The sequence below is a fragment of the Melospiza georgiana genome, chromosome 3, assembly GCF_028018845.1.
Source record: "Melospiza georgiana isolate bMelGeo1 chromosome 3, bMelGeo1.pri, whole genome shotgun sequence".
Taxonomy (NCBI): domain Eukaryota; kingdom Metazoa; phylum Chordata; class Aves; order Passeriformes; family Passerellidae; genus Melospiza; species Melospiza georgiana.
The window spans coordinates 92,643,511-92,662,638 of NC_080432.1; the positions used below are offsets into that span (position 1 = coordinate 92,643,511).

The 19,128-nt window shown below is 42.0% G+C and overlaps 1 protein-coding gene across 1 annotated transcript; it reads right to left on the bottom strand.

Annotated features, from left to right (window-relative positions):
* Positions 1-15,156: 15,156 nt before the first annotated feature.
* On the bottom strand, positions 15,157-17,171 carry ID2 (inhibitor of DNA binding 2). The gene is made up of 3 exons (XM_058020612.1): positions 16,744-17,171; positions 16,480-16,544; positions 15,157-15,806 (listed from the first exon to the last, which is right to left on the bottom strand). Exons 1-2 carry the CDS (start codon positions 17,089-17,091, stop codon positions 16,488-16,490), a joined length of 405 nt encoding a protein of 134 aa, XP_057876595.1. The 5' UTR covers positions 17,092-17,171; the 3' UTR covers positions 15,157-15,806; positions 16,480-16,487.
* Positions 17,172-19,128: the final 1,957 nt, after the last annotated feature.

Here is a 19,128-nt window from a genome sequence, read left to right on the forward strand (position 1 = left end):
TCAAAATGGACTTTTGTTGCGAGACCACCTTTATTTTACGTTCATTGAAACAGTAGAAAGTCCCGAAAACAAACTAAATATTCCTATTAAGGTGACTTTTTCTCATTCCCCAGCTTTTTTTTCCCCATCCTCCTTATGTTCCCTGACTATAAACCTTACAGTCCGTCCTTTATGGTCCTCTCCTTTTGGCCACACCTAAGATCCTGTCTTTGAATGATTCTGGCTTTAGGCAATCCAGGCATTTGGGACTGGGTATGTATTTGCTTTCCCTTATTGCTGGACATGCTCCTGTCCTGTCTTGCCCCCACACCCTGTGTAGGGTGCATGAGCACATCGTGTACTTGGAACTGTTTCAGTTCTGCCTCAACACCTGAATGGTAGCTGGGGCTTTGTTTGCTGACAGTGTGACTTACCTTCCCAAACTTTTGCATGATAACCTCATAATGGCTGTACTCTGCAATTTTTTCCACTTCAGCAATGGCAGAAAATGCTGTTGTACTGCAGTGATGGTGTGTTTTTTGCTTGGATGAGGAGATTTAATTAGTGGGGTTTTTTACCCCAGGAAGGTTTTACAGTCTAGGTAGGCTCTTAAGTTCTACAATCAATTTTTCTCTCACTTCCCTCCATCCTCTTCCTCAAGTCCTGGAAAATTCTCAGGATATATCCACAGTCCACAAAGCTGGTTTTAAAATACATTTTATCTGATATCTTTATTGTGGATGATATTGTGGACACATCTAAAAATTGCACTAATTTATATCTGCCACTGGAAAAAAAACTTCGAACTTTATTTTGTGGGGGGGAAATCTGCTTCTTTGTTTCCTTGCATCTGTTCCTGGTAAATAATCAGTCAATGATTGCTCATAGGATAAGAACAGTTGTCAGCTCATCTACACTCTAAGTAGTCTGTTAAGATTGTAGAAGGACTTTATAGTTGCACTCAGAAAGGTTAATTTTCCTCTTGGTTCTCTAAGTTATGCTTGATGATGCAGGTCTGAGTGGCACTGCAAATAGTGTTATGTGCAGGACATTTTAGCACTTGCTTTCAAGTAATCTGAAGAATCTGAAAGGTTCTACATTTGTTTAAAGACTCAAGAGTCAACCTTTGGTGTTCAGATATTTTTACTCTGAAGATAAAAAGAAATCGTGATTTTTTTTTTCATTTTCTATAAAAGACAAATCATCAAACCATAAGCCTATTTAACCTCCGGACATATTTACACCTTTGGAATATAAAGGAGGGTTTAGAGGTTTTGTTGTTCCAGGATGCCTTCTGGTCTTAATTTTCAACATCATCTTTTCAGTGGCTTCTTTCAAGGTGTGACGAGGAACCATGAATAATTTCCTCTGTTTTCACCATCTGTGCTACCTTCTGCCTCTTTTCCATCTGATGACAGACTAGCTCAGCTTCATCAGATCTTTTTATATGCTAATATGAACCAGAGTCTTTAATTTTGTTGTCCATGGCTACAGTGTTCAGTAATTTTTATTTTTTATTTTTGTCTTCACATCAAATTTCAGGTCTCTTTTTACAGTAATTTCTTTAAGCACCTGGTGCTACTTTGCAAAACTGAGATCCATAGAACTAATTTATCTGCATAGACCCATTACTCTCAAGCAAAAAATACAATGATGATTCATCCTAGATTTGCAAGAGAAGGTATTAATGCTTAAAATTCAAATTGAGGAAAGTAGTCTCACTTCTGTAATTTTCCAGTATAGGAAGGGGACAGTTGTTTTATTTTCATCCTTGAAATTATTTGGACTTTCATAAAAAATTCAGATTACTTTTGTTGGGACTAGTTGTCTTTTAACAGAGACCTGCCACTGCTCATCTGAGATGGCCAAGGACTCTCTTGATGGGTAATTGGCTTCTGGAACATAAGGTCAGTTGGCTCAGGTTCTGTCAACTACTTTATGGTTCTTCAATTCTTGGTTTTTGGTTTTTGTTTTTGGTTTTTGTTTGTTTGTTGTTTAAGTTGTTGGTTTTGTTTTTTTGTTTGTTTCAGGGACAGTAGATGAAAAAAAATTAAAAAACACCTATATTCAAATAGCCCCTAGTGTTCAGGAGTAGGTAGAAACCTATCAGTGTTTTTTCTCTTCAGGAATCTTTTCAGGCTGTGCAAAGTTGGATAGAGTACTTAGACAGTCATCCTCCTACTGTGAAGAGCTCCTTTCTAGTCTTTCTTGAAAAATAACCTTCAGTTCATTCTGGGTTTTTTTGTGTTTTGTTTGTTTGTTTGGGGTTTTATTTTTGTTTGGGTTTTTGTTTGTTTGGTTTAGGTTAGGGGTTTTTTGGTTGGTGTCTTTTTGTCCTTTTTTTTTTATATCTGTCTCTCAGTAACAAATCTCAAAATAACATCTCTATCTGATCTCGGATCTGATGAAGAATTCTTTACCTGTTCTAGTCCACTCACCCTTCCTATTTCAGTGTGAATACTGGGTGTCTGTCAGGGTTAGGGTACTGATGTTCCTCTGCTATGGGAGAGATCCTTATGAAAAACATAAAGGGTTCTATGAGAGAATGCACTGAAAAGCCTTCTGTTTCTTCTCTCTTGGCTGAGTGTCCAGACTTTGGACTCTCTGTTGGAGCTAAAGAAGCTCAACCATCCCATTGTCTGCTCCACATTCACTTGGCAGCATTACCTTGGTGCACCAGCCACACATGTTCAATTCAGTGTTCTCAAAGGTTCTCTAGGTTGAATTAAATTGTTTCCAGTGTGGAAGACCAACAGAAACAAACCAGGTGATGTTCAAGGCTAGGACTGCAGGACAGAACCTCAGAGGAGTTTACAGCATTGCCATTCCTGATCATTTCTCTTCAGATTGTAACATTATTTGGAGAGCAGGTGAAATCCACGCTTTGGACTGTCAATGTCACTGCCACTGTCACTTTTTTGGATAAAGTGAAGTCCTATATCTTTCCCCCTTTCCAAGCAATTCTATTTTAACTAGGGAATGTAGTTTTATGTAGCCTCCCATTCCTAAACCATTCTTTCATGACCAGGATGATAAGAGGGGGTGATTTTGTCTTCACAGGATCAAGTCAGCACCATGTTAGTAGCAAAGCAACGCTCTCTGTAAAGGCTGCTCAACAGGATGATGATTTATGACATGTCTGGAGTGAAACTTGCCCAGAGTGGTGCAATTCATCAGAACTCTGGCAACCCTTGAGAGTCTCCACTGCAGATAGTTGCGAAGCTCTTCTCTGCTGAGAGCAGAGCCAACAGGCTTTGAGCTGATATTCAGCAAGAGTTATGGCATCACACAGGAATCTGGGGGTTGCTGCTGAGCTTCTAAGATTGATCTGTGAGTCAATTGATTGATTTGAGTCTTAAAATGAGGACTGTGACACCTCTTTCCAGGTCACCGAGAGATGTTTAAATAAACATTTAAAAATGGAGAAAGAAAATATTCATAGGTTGCACCGAAGGGCAAATCTTTCTGAGAACTCTGAGTTCTGTAGCAGAGCCAGGGCTGAGATGACACAGCACCTGTATCTGAAGAATGTGTGAGGATGTGGTGTGAACACACGCCGTGGGTAGTGCAAAGGTTGAAAATTCTTAACTGCCTGGGAACATGTGCAATTACAATATAAATATGCAAATGAACAACACTTCTAAGAAAGTAAATCACGGCTAAAGGAGAGAGATTTCAGGAAAAAATTACTGAGGATAGTCATTAAAATCTTCTACACTGATGCTATGTAGCACTGAAATGTATTCAATTCAGATATTTTAGAATTATCTGGATTTGAAAATTCTGAAGAAAATAACTTCAAAATTCATTCATGTTTAGCCTTTTTAAGACCTTTTCAATGTTTTTCTGAAAAGTAGAAACAGAAAAAAAAACCCAAGATAAATTGACTCCACATAAATGTTTGGCTTGTATATTTTTCTTCTCTCCAATCATCTTACAAATGTAAATGATTATGGAGATTTCTGCAAGAAGAAATCAATAATTCTTTAAAAAACCCAAAAACTTTTGAGATAAAAAGCGAGGGATTCTGAACACTTAGATCTTTCTAGCATACCAACAAGGGTTTTTTTGTCCAGAACTTAAGCATACTTATTTTTCTTTCAGAGTGCTTTCTGTTGAAATTATGGATCCAGTCAAAATAATCTATAAACTGTGATCAGTTTTCTTGGAGAAATGGAGTGACAGCTGTGTCATGGAGATGCAGCTACTAGAAGATAGGAGAGGAGTATCTGGAATCATATTCAAGACAAAAAGGGAGGGCCTGGGGAACTGTCTTTACTTTGACATCTGGAAGAACTTTATTTATCAAGCTTTTATTATTCATCAGGTGTTTAGACTGCAAGTTTAAAAGTTAATATTAAGTTTTCAGGAATGACCCTTATCAAATTGCTCCAATTTCCTCCTGTGTCTGAGTAACCAACCTGCGGAAGATGGATACAGCAGATGTGAAATGTTTGACTGCAGTAAGACTTGCATAATTGAAGCTTAAGCAAATCATGCAATGGAGTGAAAGCTTACTGCTGGAAAAGGTAAAGCTGGAGTGGTCATCAGTTATGTCAAAGTAGGGGCACGTGGGGGTCTGTTTGGTCCATTCTTGTTCAGTACCTCAATTAATTAGCAACATTATTGGTGGAATCTCAGACTTTGCTGTTGTCTGAACCTGCCTTATCTCAAAGGACAGAATTATTGATACACAGAAGACTGTAAATTAATATGATGCCATTCAGTAAAGGCAAGTATAAAGTATTGCACTTACAAAAGTGAAATCGAATCCACAAATATAAAATTGATTATAAGCCACTGAAATACTGCAGAGAGCAATGGGGTTTTAGTGTGGCTACTAAACCAGTAGTAAGCTAAGAAGGTAAATAATAATATGGAAGGGGAGAAAGGAGATATTTGATGGGTGAATTAATAGCAGTATTTTCAATCCAGGAGAGGCATGTCCTGCTGCTGAAGGTGTACTGTGTCCAGAACTGAGCAACTTTAATCAGCAATGGAGGAGAATGGCAAAAAGATATAGATAATGGAAGAGCTGGATTTAGAGGAAGGTTGAATGGACATGATTTCTCCAGATGTAAAACATTGTTACAAAAAGATTATAAGCTTCATCAGTGAAGCACAAAGAAATCAGCTTCTGATCTGTGGTGGAAATCCCTCCCAAGTGTTCTGAAAATAAAAGCTTTCTACTAAAGCAATATCAGTGATGCTAAATTGTGGAATTTCATTTGCTGGGAGTGTTTGAGAGTAATGTAAATGAATGGATCATAAGATGACCTCCTGCCACTCTGGTTTGCACTTCTTGGTTTTACATTGCCAAATGCACAGAAATTTGTTTCAAACATCAGCTGTCACTGTGTTCAGCACCGATGGGACTCCCAAAGGAAAAACAGCATGTGCCAAACTATATGTGTTCCTGGGAAATTCACTGATAAAGTAGGCCTCAATGTAAATACCCATGAAAGAGAACAAGTTGCCAAATTTCCCCTTGGAGCAGGTCCATGAATAGAAGTTCAAATGCAGAAGGCCCCGCTTTGAAATAGAAAGAGCCAGGCAACACAAAGATAGGAATAACCCAGACTGTTCCAGTTGTATGGGATACAGTGGCTGCCAGATCAAATGGAGGAACAAACCAGGATATTTTGCATATCAGACTAACAGCTCCTCGTTCATGCACTTGATGGCCAGACTTGCAGTCACAAGTGTGACTCTTGTGTTTTGCACAGTGACCTTGTGCCCAGCCTACTGTCACGTTGGGTCTTTGCATTCATGTTACAATGTCACTAACACTGATAATTAAATGTATGGTTCTTGGAAGAAATGAAGTACTTGACATAAAATCCTGACATAAAATCCTGTTACCTGATTTGCATTCAGGCCAAAGAAACTGCTTTTACTTCACCCAGAGATCTGTGGCTGCCCAGTGTTTATGATTTCTCCCTGGCTCTTTTTTCTTAGTGATTTAAACAAGCCCAGGGCTCGAACCTACCTTAATGCTTCCAACAGGATGAGGACCATTCTTTGGCCTATTGGAATGGAACCTCTCCTGTTGATATTGATACTGATACTCTGTAAAACATAATGCTACTCTGGGAGAGCTTCTGGGCCATGTAACTCCCAAGTCCTGACTGACAAGTGTTCGAGTGTGTGGCAGCTACAATTTCACATGATAAATGACCAGCTTTAGTGCCCAAGATGCTCCCATTGGTAGTATTACAAAGGTAGCCCAGCATGAGACATGCTAGTTCATAAGAATTCCTGAGAGGGAGAATGATATTTTCCATTTTTACAGATGGTTAGAAGCATGAAGGAGTGAAATGACTTGCAGAGGTCGCATACAAAGTCTGTGGGAAATTTGGGCTAAGAGCTATGTCTTATAGCTCCCAGTTCAAAGTCTTAACCACAAGATCGTATTTCCCCCCACATCAGTGAAGCCCTGTTTCATCACCTTCAACAGCTGATAAATCACTGGTTTGAGCTGCTTAAATGCCAGAACTTTGAAGGGAAAGGTAAGAAGTTGTTGTGGCTTATATGTGTTTTCATGGACACCTTAAATCATTCACCAACTCTATAAGAATCTAATTAAATTAACTTTCTTTCCTGACTTGTAATTAAGTGCTTAAGAAAGCTATGGAAGCCATCAGTTGATCAAAAAAATTAAAAGTACATATCAGCAATAGTTCAGAGACTAAGAGATAGTAAACTAATACTTCTAAAACTTGAAACTGATTACATTTATAAAGCTCTTTTTTTTTCTCTCCAGAAAATAGAAGAATGTCTATAAATATCTCTTCAGCAAAACATTCAGTTGCTTAGAGGCATCTATCTCTGAAGATCTTTTTGGAAGTGTGCTTCTTTTGAGACCTTTTTCTGTGATGATTACATCAAATTGCCACACAGCTACCTTACATTTACCTTTAGGTCCCATGTGACACTGTCTCAAAGATAAGGAAGATATCCATAATTGATTATGTCACATAATAATTCCAAGTATACATCCTGAAGCCCTTAGGCATTTGTTCTTGGATATGTCTTTGTTTCAGTGTGAAGCCTTTAGGTCAGCTCATGCAGATGATGAGGATGACTGAAAAAACTGTTTGAAGCATCAGGAGCAGTCAGCTTGCAAAGATAGAGGTGCCAGTACAGCCATGTGTATTCTCCATGGCTGTTTTCTACACTGATGTCTGTACTGGAGAGTCTTTGGTGTTGGTACCCAACCTAAGAGAAGGAAAGTTTGCTTAGGTCTTGCTCACATACTGCAGTCATGCTTCCCACTTGTACTACAGAGGTTACATTTTTCAGGATTGGAAAATGCTGGATCACCCCAGGACAACATCCACTTCCTTTCTAACCTTTGAGGTACTCCATTAATTAATGACCTCAAAGTTTGCACTTACAGAGCTGTTTTTCCTTTTTAAGCCTGAAACTTGTATATCAAAAGGACCTGCTGTTTTTGTTTCCTAGTGAATGACTTTCATTGGAAAATCTGATTGATGAAGAAATTTAAATCACAGAACTCTTGAATTTAGTGTCAGTCCTCCTTTTCTCAGTCATTTACCCTGTTCACCATGTCTATTTTTTTTGACATAATCATAGTCCTTTTTATCCTTTGCTGCATATAGTTCTGAAGGTGAAACCCCCACTTTCTATTCCCAATGTAAACAATATTTTAAAAATGCTCCTCATTTCTTATTTACACATTTATTGGTAACCCCCTGAAATCATATGTGAGGTTATAAATGTTATACATACACAGGATTTAATAAGAAATAACACTAACTAATAAACCCCAACATGGAATCTAAAATAAGTTCTCAAAGCTGACCTACTTTTTTGTTCTCCCTTCTTTTAGTGAATTACACGCTTCCTATGATAATATTTTATTGTTACTTTATGCTTGGCAGGAACTGTGTTACTGAAGGTGATTCATTCATAATTTTCTTAGCAATTGAACCTGCAAAAGGAAGTTTTAAAGAAATACTTTTACAGCTAATTATCTTATTTTTCCCTAGAAAATGTTAAATTTAGTCTGTTATGGGAGGTATAGTTATCAAGGACTAAAATCCTTTATTTTCCATAGGTTATGCAGTGTGAATAATATCTAAAATGGAAAAAAAAAAAAGAAAAGAAAGAAGTAATTTATATTCTGATTGAGGAGCAAGGCTGGCTGGAACTAGCATTTTATATTTGTAAATACTGTGGAATTAGGAGAGGGATTTTTAGCTCTCTCTTAAAACTCTTCAGAGAGGATAAAGAATAAATCTGTCCACCCCCTTCCTGAGTTCACAAGTTTTACATACTTTTGTTCTCAAAGTCTGCTTTCTTTCTTGTAGAATTTGTGATTGCATTCACTTTCTACACTGCAAATACACTTTTTTCCGTTCTGCCTCTTTCTTACAAGGACACTACTTTTTTACCTCATTCTTTGTGTATTTGTGTAATGTCTTCATTACCTGTGATTCCTTGCATAAAACCTACTTTTCCTCCTTTCCTCTGGCACAATAATTTTCTTCAGAATTTTCTTGTGTGTGTGTGTACATGATATCACTTATTCTTTTTGTTCTGCATATCCTTCTTGTCTCATTCTTCCACTTGTAGTCACGTTTCCATTGTTTTGTGGCAGGGTATTGTCACATCATATTTTTCAGTGGAAAACCAATAAATCCTGAAGTACCTGCTTTGTTTTCTCACTCTGATGCCTGGCTTCTGAGTTTCTTCTTCTATTTGAAAAGTTTTGGTTATTTTTAGGCTCATAACTAAGAAATCTGCTTCCTTCCAGGACTGCCATAGTCCATGAAGTTTCTGCCTTTGGGTGTCTTTCCAGAAGTTCTCCCTTTTCCCTTACAAGTACTGTTCAGCCACCTTACTTTTATCTTTTCTGAAAATACTGCTTACCTCAAAGCCTTGTGAAATAGAAATAAAAATAAAAGTAAGTATTCAAAACTGCCAAAAAACAACATACCATTAAATATTAGTGACACTCTGTGTCAGATATTCAGATTATGAGAATTGTTTTCATGCTATCAATAAACTGCTAGTTGCATGTTGGATGTGGTGTGTACATAACACAGTTTTTATGTTTACTACAAGGGTCCAAATATCTACCCTTTTTAACTCTAAGCATAGCTTTATCTTCCAAATTAAACTTTTAAACTTAGATTGGTGGATGAATTAAAGTAATTCAGTAAAAAAATTAAACTCCAATGAACTTTTAACATTTGAGTGACAAAGGAATCAGATTTACAGTGGAATTTAGAATTTAGTTTTACAAGTATTGTGATGTCTTGATACCTACAGGATGAGGTCCAACCAACACTTCCAGCTTTTTCTGAAAGAGTAGTAAGTGCAACTTTGTGATAATGAGACCAAAATGGGAACTTGTAAAGATTAGTAAAAAATGTGTCCACATGTGTAGCACCTTCCTATCTGCTGGGTGAAAATATCTATGTGCTGTAAAGCAGCTTTCTAACAAGAGCTGGACTGAGTTTATAGATTTGGCATGTGATTTACTCAGCCTTCTAACTGTTACATCTTTTGTAAAGTACTAATGGGAGATTTACTTAATGCATTTTACACAAGCCTTTTAAACTCAAAGAGGAAAACCCCTAGCAGTGGCACTCTATTCTCATGTATTTATGGGGAGAAATACAAAAGCACTGGGAAGGTAGATACTTTTCCAATAAGTTGTAAAATGTAGCTATGTAGCTTGACCAGTATTCCTGAAATTGCCTTCCTATCACTTTATTCCTGTATATTAACTTATGTGGACACTGAATCTGAACTTTAAAAAATATTTACATGTTCATATTCTTGGTCTGTTTTTATTTTTTGGTTTTGGGGTGTTTTTTGTTTGTTTGGGTTTTTGGTTTATTTTTTTGTGGGTGTTTTGTTTTGTTTTGTTTACTCTTGTTCTTGAAGCAAACCCCTTCTACCCTAATGAATGGAAAATAAGAATCTCTAGTAGTTAACCTCCTGCATAGCAATGCCCATGAGAAACATTTCCTCCCAGTTCCACTGAGGTGTCTGTGTGTCTTTCTGCTGCTATGTGAGCCTGTCTTTTGTAGAGGCATTACTGTGTTACAGCTGGGTGTGAAGCTACTGGTCTGAACAAGGCAGAAATCTCAGCAGCAGCAGCATCTGGTGTGGAGCACCAGTTCTCTATTCTCTGCTCTCCACATTGGTTTACAGTAGACTGTTATCACATTCCTTCTCTTCAAATACTGCACAGATTTCCAAAAGGTCACAAAGAGCTTGTGGATGGGCAATGAGGCTGACAGAAAATATGGCTGAAGGACACTCTTAGAGGTTTTCCAAGACACTGAATTTCCCTGGGGTGCTGGTATCCAATGTGGCCAACCCAGCTCAGTTCTGTGGGGTGCCTGAGTGAGAGGGTCCATCTGGGATGGAGGATGGAGGCTGGGCTCTCTACTCCAGGTGAAAGGAACTTCCACAAGACTGAAAACACAACTCCAACCTCATTGTTTTTTAAAGGACAGATACACTGCTTTGATCTTTTACAGTCTAATGAGCACGAAATACTTAGTCTTATGTTCCTTTTTTCTTCCTGGCTCTCTCTCCCCCTTCAGAGCACTATATCTCCTCTCAGGACAAGAGAAAAATAATGTGACAGGTGTAACTCCAATAGGATATGCAAGTTCTGTATTGAGAAACAGTGCATCAAAGTGAACCTCCATGCCAAAAAATATGAGGAAAGCTGTTCTAGGAGCATGTGAGATGCTGAGATTACATGGAGGAAGTACCACCCAAAGCTGATCTTGCACTCATCCATCAGCATCAGATACTGCAGCTGTTAGCAAGAGGTGGGCTTCAGTGAGGCAATACTGCTGGTCCTGTGTCTGCTCAGATGCAAGATGGTAAGTATCCGAATAATTTGTTCTTTTCCAAATGAAGGAGAAATTCAGCAGGTTTACAGTCCAGTTCTTATAAAGAGAAGGGAAAAAAAATACCCCACAAACAACTGTGTGCGAGCTTTTGAAGTTCTGCCATCAGCAGTAAAACTTAAGAGCTGTTTCAGGCTGTTAGTTTTAAGGGGAAATACCTTATCTATTCATAAAACTGTTAGTCACAGACAGGGTGTTATTTGTGGTGATACTAGAAATTATAGAAACATACTCTTTTTGGCAAGTAATGCAGCTAGTTTAATTGTTTGAAATCTGGATAGGCCTTGTTGCTTCACATAATGTCATTTTATCTGTCCATTCATTGTGTTCTGGTGAAATAGAAAGTAAAGTGCTGTCTTCTAGAGCAGCTAACAGCAGTAAGTCCACTGCAGCGCTTCCTGTGCAATTAATTTTTCTCAGTTTGCCCCTATTTATAGTTCTTGCCCAGTGCAGTGACTGCCCTTTTAAAATATTTTTTTAAGACAAGCAATCAACTGAAATATAAATTCCTCTCAGTTATCATGAGTGACTCCAGAAGTAATTGCATTTGTTTGTTTTGTCCTTTGCTTTCTCCTTCAATTTATCTTAGCTAGTGACTCACACAATCAGTGGCTGTTGCAATATCAGCTTGTTTTATTGAAACACTGTTTGCATTTGACTCCTACACTTTAGAATTATGAAAACTTAATGGCTGTTCTAGAGAGGAATATGGTAATGCAGTTAAAACAAATCTGATTTCAAAGATCCAACATTTTCATTTATAGAAGCAGAAATACTGATCCTTTTGCAAAATAGTAGTTTTACAGAGTGCATTTATGAAAACCTTTTTCTGTACAAAATTCAATGCCCGTGTTTTCTTTTGCCATGCAACAGTTGCATTCTGCTATCCTTCTTTTTTACAGCTTCCAGTAAAAGCTGTGTAAATCATTCCTTGTAAGTAAGCGAGGGCAGTGGTAAGCACAGGAAGAGATTCTTACCCACAGCTAATTCCCATTAGCAAATCATAATTTTATCTTTTTCCCATATTGCATTAATCGATCCAGACTGCAAAGTGTTCTGTGGAAGAATCCTTAACGCACACACACACACACACACAGACACACACACTAGACTGTTTAGAGAACATGTTTTACTTTCCAGAGTCAAACACAAATTAGTTGTATCAAACGCTGCATTTCTCGCTGCGCGACGAGCAGAGCATTTGTTGTTTCAAAGCAGCGTTCTCCGCAGGTGTTTCCAAGCCGTGTCCCTGGCTGGGAATGCGGTCCCAGCCCCGGGAGCCGCGCTCTCGCTCTCGCTCTCGCAGCAGCTGCGGCCGGGGCGGGCAGGGAGGGCCGGCGCTGCCGCGGGAGCGCGGTGCGGTGCGGTGCGCGGCCGGCCCGGAGGGTGGCACTGGCCCTCCACGCACCGCCCGCCCGGCACAAGGTGCGCCCTGCCCGCGCTCCCAGGCAGCGCCCTCGGGCACGGCTTTGTCAAAATATTGGCACCGCTTCTGCAAGTGGCTCCCGAATGGTTTCGGTGCGACAGACACAATGCTGTTTGCCCGGGGGTGAGTAAACAAACTCACTGCTCTCTGCGTTTCCCTTACCTGGAGACGGGCCGCAGGGACTCCTAGCGCCCGTGGGTGTGAGCCTGCCGATTTCTGACCGGGATAACACTGGGAGCTGGGCCATGTGTTATTAAGGGCGATACGCAAGAAAGGCCAGGCTTGGAAACCTCTCTTCTGGATGAGAGAATCCTCCTGTATCTCTGTTATCCCCCCACCCCTGTGTGGAGTTGTCTATAGGTGTATTTGCAACTTTCATGCATAGCCTACTCAAAAACAAATTGCAGAGTTTAAAAATGATTGCCACTAAAACTATTTTGCTATCACACACTTGACTGCAGGTCGTCTTGATCTGTTGTGTTGAGCTACTCTGTTAACAGGACTACGGGCAACAGCTGTGTGCAGCGACAGTAAATGGGCCAGGGAAAGTGGTGAAAATGTCACAGATTTTTCTGATGCGTTCTGGAGGGACAATGACAATGGTATGGAATAAAGTGATCCCACACCTTCAAGGAAACTTAAAGAATTACCGTTAAGAATTAATAATGTTGGGCACTCAGCTTTGACCTCGCTGTTTACCTTTAAATGACAAAATCTTAAGAACAGAAACAATGAGCGAATCTCTAAGCGAGGATCTAGTTTAAGTCCCCAGTTCTGATTGTAGGATTGCATTGTCAAGTCGAGGAATTAGTTAATTCTGAAAGAGGAGAAATGTTTTCCTTTCTTAATTTACATTTTTAAAAACATGTTTGTTTGTTTTCCTGCTCAGCTCCCCACGCCTTGTAAATTGTGAATTTCTATTTTGGCTGTGCATGATAAGGAAAATCGGTTTCATTCTACAAGTGTGTTAATCATCCTGTAGCTTAAAAATATCAAAGTGTAAACGCCGTAGTTTCTAAAGGGGTTGATCTTAAAATAATTACAGTGATCTGACCATTGCAGCTCTTTAATTTTATAATATGAACTGAGGGTTTAAAGTGACTTACTGTTGTTTCGCCCCAAAATGAGCAGCAGGGTAAAAAAGTAGTTGTGACAGTGAAATTTGGTGGCGACTGCATTGGATTGTTACTGGCTTGGAAGATCTCAATACTCTGATTACAACCCCGAATGTGCTGCTGTTAAGAGTTGGGTAAAACACACACAGGAAAAAGAGCATTTCAGGGACTGAGGCGTGCTGATTTGCGGTGATGAAGTATTTCACTGCTGGGCTGTCAGGGTTAAACGCTGATCGCACGGAGCTGGAACAAGCCCTGCGCTCCGGGCGCCGGGACAGTAGCGAGGTTCGGCCACAGGAGGCACAGGCGGTGTGCGCCGCACGGAGCTTTCCCTAATCCCTGCGGGCTGGGCACGGGAGATGCAGAGCAGCTCCGTGTCCTTCCCTCCCCACCCCCCGGCCCGTCCCAGCTTCTGCTAACCCTTCTTGTCTTCTGATTGCATTGATCCGCTGAGAGGGCGCGCTTCTGCTCGGGCAGGGCCGCGTCAGTATTAAGAGATCAGAGCTGGCTTTCTCCCAGCCTACGTGAATGGATTTGGTGTCAAGGGCAAGGAAAGGCAGCTGCTGCTGCCCCAGAGCACCACCCACCCACCTGTTCGCCAGGGAAAGTGTTCCTGGCCCCAGGTGAGGCTCCTGCCTTTCACACTAAGAGTCCCCAGAGCACAGAAAGCCCAAACGCTCCCTCAGGCCCAGCGCCTGCCAGAGCTGAACTCACCCCAAGCACCAGGGAAGTTTCTTTCTTTCTTATTACAAGTGACTCTCTTAAATCCCCAAGTAGGACCCACAATTTAACTTCTCATTTCAGGGAAGTTTATGCCTGCGCTTAAATTAGAATGTCATCTGATAAGGCACAGTTCCCACAACCACTGTCTTATGACAACTACACATATTTAATGAACAGTGGCTCCAGAGGGTACAGTAAGTGTCCCTGGAATAATAAGGGATATTGCATCGCTTCTGAGGGCAAAAGAAAAAGAAGAAATAAACCGTTTCTGGCTTTCAGGAATTTAGATTCCTATTTCAAACTTAATTTAATTCTTATGGAGAGAGTCCCTGCAGGAGCAGCCAAAGTTTAATCAGTAACACAACAGCGATTTAAGTCAATTCTCAGTGTCTTAGTCATATGGAGAAGCTGCTGCAACTGATTAGAAAGCCCATTTCATTGAAATATTGCATGGAAGCATGAAAATTCCAGTGAGGAAAGGCAACAGTCACTTCATCATTTTAGATCCCCTGTTAACGCATCACCAACTCTCACATTCAAAGCCTTTCCAGAGAAATTTAATAGTTGGGGCACTAATAACCACCCACAACCCTTAATTCTGAGTGATTATTCCAAGCACAAATTAACAGATCTGGGCCATTACTACCCCGAACTGAATCATTCTGAGGGGTGGGAGGGAAGAAAAAAGGCAATACTCTATGGGAATGCCTCAGGATTAACTGCTTTTGTACATTTCCAAGCACTTTTGTCAATAGCATCCCTTGTGTATCAAGTTCCTTTTCTCGTTCCTTTGATACTGTTTACAGGCAGATGACTTAGATTGCAATATACATTCAAATAAGATTTTCCAAGTTACAAGAATTATTCACTTCAGGTAATTTTATTCTTTATAGTCTCTACATATTTGAATTTTTACTTGATAAATTCATAACAATGTATAAGTATTAAAAAAACCAACAAAAACAACACAAATCAAAGCCAACAGTTGGTCCCCAAAGAATAAAGCAAGCAATCAGTTCAATAAACACACTTGATTTATTTTGTATAAAAAGGGTTAAGTTTACAACTAAACTTTTATAAAAAGTTTAGCATGATTAAGTACATCATTACACTTTTTGCAGAAATGTATATTTCTGCCACTATACAAGAAAACTCTAATTAAAGAGTTCACAAGGTTTCACTCATATATATATATTTATATATAAATATATACACAGCATTCAGTCCTAGGTTTGTGTCAAAAAGGTAATTTCTGACCACAGACTTTCCTAAAAAACTGAACACTGGATCCTTCCGGTACTCACGCTCCACCTTTGGAAAAAAAGGCAAAGTCTGCTTTAAAATGGGCAACTCCTTGTGAGATTTTTGTTTCGCTCCCCACGTTGGGAATAGTATATAAAGGAAGCCTTCCAACTAGGGAAAGGGTATTTAAGAGTCTCTTCATAAATAACTAGGTTCAGTCCAAGTTGAAAAATGGGGTGGGGATAAAGATCAATCTTGATTTTTTTCTTCTTTATTCATTTCAAAAGTTCCTTTTACTTGAACGTGGATTTTCCCCTCCAGATACAGCTGAAAAATAAATTCAGCACCTCAAAAAAGAAAAAAAATCCTGTAGACATTTTCTTGTGCAAAAGGAAAAAAAAAATCTCATCAGTGGAACACCTGCAAGAGATTGAAAAGAGGCATATTTAGGAGAATGCAAACAGGGCAGAGATCCGGACAGACTGGCGCCAGAGAGGAAGCCACAGTTTGAACATTTAACCAAACACTCAGAGATTGGGCAAACCCTGGCGTCCAGATGCAACACATACAAGCTCACACACTCGCTCTCAAGAGCACAAATTGAACATAAAAATAACATACACTCCAGGGAAAGGCTAGAAAGAGGATTCTCAGTCCAATCTTTATTTAGATCTCTGTAAGCGCAATGCTCAGAGGCGCCAGTCTGCCTCTTAGAGCAATTATTTGATTAAAAGCAGTCACTTATTTAACTGATAACGCAGACAATCCCACATCACAGAATTCAAGGAATTGTGCCAAGATTCCCAACTTAATCAGTCACTTTGGCCCAGGAAGTTAAGGCTCCAAGAACAGATAAGAATTTGCATTAAGCAGCGAGCAGCATCAGAGGAGCCTGTGCTGCTGGGTGAACCTTAGCGACTCACACACACACTTAGGACCTCAAGACTCAGTTATTAGTCTCATTTCTTACTGATTACAAAGGCATCTCCTAATCAACTTTTAGGACCTATTTTTAGCACTGGCCATCACGCCTCCCATTCCCCCGGCAGGCAGTTTTTACCCGAAGTTTAGGGAAAAGGCGCACTGCACTCACCGTTTGATTCAGCCACAAAGTGCTTTGCTGTCGCTTGACATGAGCTCTGAGGGGAACTCGGACGCCTGCGAGAGAACAAGAGCAGGGTAAGGGCGAGGTGGCCGAGCACCCACAGGGAGGCCGGAGCGGATCGTCCCGGCTCCTGCGGCGGGAGAGGGAGCGCCCCGCGGCCGCTGTCACCGCCGCCCGCCCGCCCGCGCTGGGGACACGGAGCGCCGCCCCAGCTCCCGATGCGGCTCGGCGGCGAGCGGGGGACGCGCTTACCTGTAGCGAGAGGATGCTGATGTCTGTGTTGAGCGTGGTCAGAGGAGTTCTGGAGGAAGGGTTCTGCCCGGGTCTCTGGTGGTGCAGGCTGACGATGCTGGGGTGCGAGTCCAAGGCGATCTGCAGGTCCAGGATGTAGTCGATGACGTGCTGCAAGATTTCCATCTTGCTCACTTTCTTGTTCTGCGGGATGCTGGGCACCAGCTCCTTCAGCTTGGAGTAGCAGTCGTTCATATTGTACAGCAGGCTCATGGGATCATCCACGGGGGTCTTGCTCCGGGAGATGCCCAGGTTGTGCTCCGAGAGGCCGGTTTTCCTGACGGACCGCACCGGGCTGAAGGCTTTCATGCTGGCAGGGCAGGCGGGAGGAGAGCGCGTTCTGGCGTGCGGGCTGGAGCCTGAGGAACGCTCTGCTGCCGCTCTGGCGCTGCCGGAGCTCGCACTGAAGGCCAGTACTGCGCGACCGCTTTTATACGGCGGCCGCCGCAGGGCCCGGCCCGCGCTCGCTGCCATTGGCGGCCGCCGGCACGTCCATCACCGCGGGGCGCCCTCACTGGTGGGGCCTTCCGCCCGGACAGCCAATGGCGGCGGGGGGCGTGGCCGCGCGCACAGCTGAGGGAGTAAATAGTGTGCGGGGCTGCGCGGGGTCTGGGGTGGCAGCGCCGCGTTCCCGCCGGGCCCTCAGGCACCCCTCCAGGTACCCTGGCATCCCTCCGGCCCTCAGACAGCCCTTCGTGCCCACTGGCACCCCTCGGGCTCTCAGACACCCCTCCGTGTCCCTGGGCACCCCTCCTGTCCTCTCCCCGTCCGTGCCCGCTCCCTGCCCTCCTCCGCACCCCGGTGTCCCCAGTGTCTGCGCGGGCTCGGCCCGGTGTGCGGGGCTGGCGGCGCCCCGCCAGGAGCGCAGTGCGGGGTGCGCAGGTCCCGCTGCAGCGAGGGGTGGCGGGGGCTGAGCTTCCCCAGGTCACCGTGAATTGGAGCGTCCCGGCTGGGTCTGCACGTCCCCGCTCAGCACACGGCAGCGAAAGTCAATGGCCGGGTTTGCAGCCAGCGCTGTTGGACGCGGCTGTAAGCAGGAATCAAATAAACCAAGATCAAAGATAAAATAAGCCCTTAAACCCCACTGCAACTTTCTGTCCTAGTGAGAATGGGACATTGGGACATTGAGCACCTCAGCAGCCAGGCAGGCGTCACTCCCAGCGCCCTGCTTCCTGAGAACAGGGCTACTTCAGATGATGCTATTAATTGGAGATCATTAAGCAAATCTGCATATTGGAAGTGCATTTACATGTATTACCCTTGAAAGGCTGCTCATCTGCGCCCTATCAGTGCTCGTGACACAGTGCTGCCATTAATTATGCATAGATTGTTTCTGGTGACAAATGCAAATGCTTACTACACGCTGTACTTTTAGCAGCTTTTGGTTGCAGCCAATGAAACATCTTCCAGAAACATTCCAGAGGAAAAAGTTTTCGGGGTTTTTCTGTTTTGTTGAGCTGGAGAAGTGACATTGATTTTTTTTTTTTTTAAGTTTAGTTCCATTGTATTTTCCTATATTTTGCTTATGCTACCGGCCGTAGCAAAACGGACACAGCTTCCACCTTCCATTCCACACACTACCTAAGGAAAGTTCAACTTACAAAAGCATGAACGTATAGACGCAAATAATAGAAATTAAATTCAGCACAAATCGCAGCAATTTTTTAATAGTAGAACCACACAGATGCTCAAAGCGCGTTAGTGTCATTGCAAACAAAACCGTAGTAAACGCATACATCCATAAAATCAGTGAGGACTGTGCTGCCAATCATAAATATTAAAAGCAGACAAATACTGGATTTATCTGCGAGGTTGTTGCATAGCTACACGAAGGGGGTCGGGGCTGTGAGAGAGGAACATTGCGGACACTTGGAGACAAAGCTGCGAAGAGCCACATCAGGTTTTTTTCCAATTAACGTGGCATTCCTGAGCTGGTGGTTGGTCATTCTCTTAACAGGGCACTTGGGTGACAGTCACACCAGGGTGTTTGCCCCGGGGCTGTTCTCCGGGGTGGACTGGAGGCGGTGCCGAGGCTGACAGGAACACAATTCAACGCGTTTTGAAACGCGAAGGGTGAAAGTGAATCTCGACATTCAATCTGATAGGAAGGCAAGTACACTGTTAATGTGCAGTCACAGAGAGTAAATAATAATAAAAACACCCTGCCAATTAACGACTCACTTAAAATCACGACTTAGGGTGACTTCAGCCCTTACATTTGTAAGATACCAATTGGTGGTGGAACTTGATCAGCGGCCACAGGTTTTGGTCCTGCAACATACTTGCGTTTCTGTCTAATGAAGGCATCAGTGGAAGAAATGTTGAGTGGTTTGGTTGTAATAATAG

What these genes read in the sequence shown, in the direction of transcription:
- ID2 (XM_058020612.1), bottom strand. Translation starts at nt 17,091, where the DNA reads ATGAAAGCCTTCAGCCCGGTGCGGTCCGTCAGGAAAACCGGCCTCTCG. An exon ending in TCAGCATCCTCTCGCTACAG is followed by an intron (nt 16,545 to 16,743) that starts GTAAGCGCGTCC and finishes GTTCTCTCGCAG; the next exon opens with GCGTCCGAGTTCCCCTCAGA.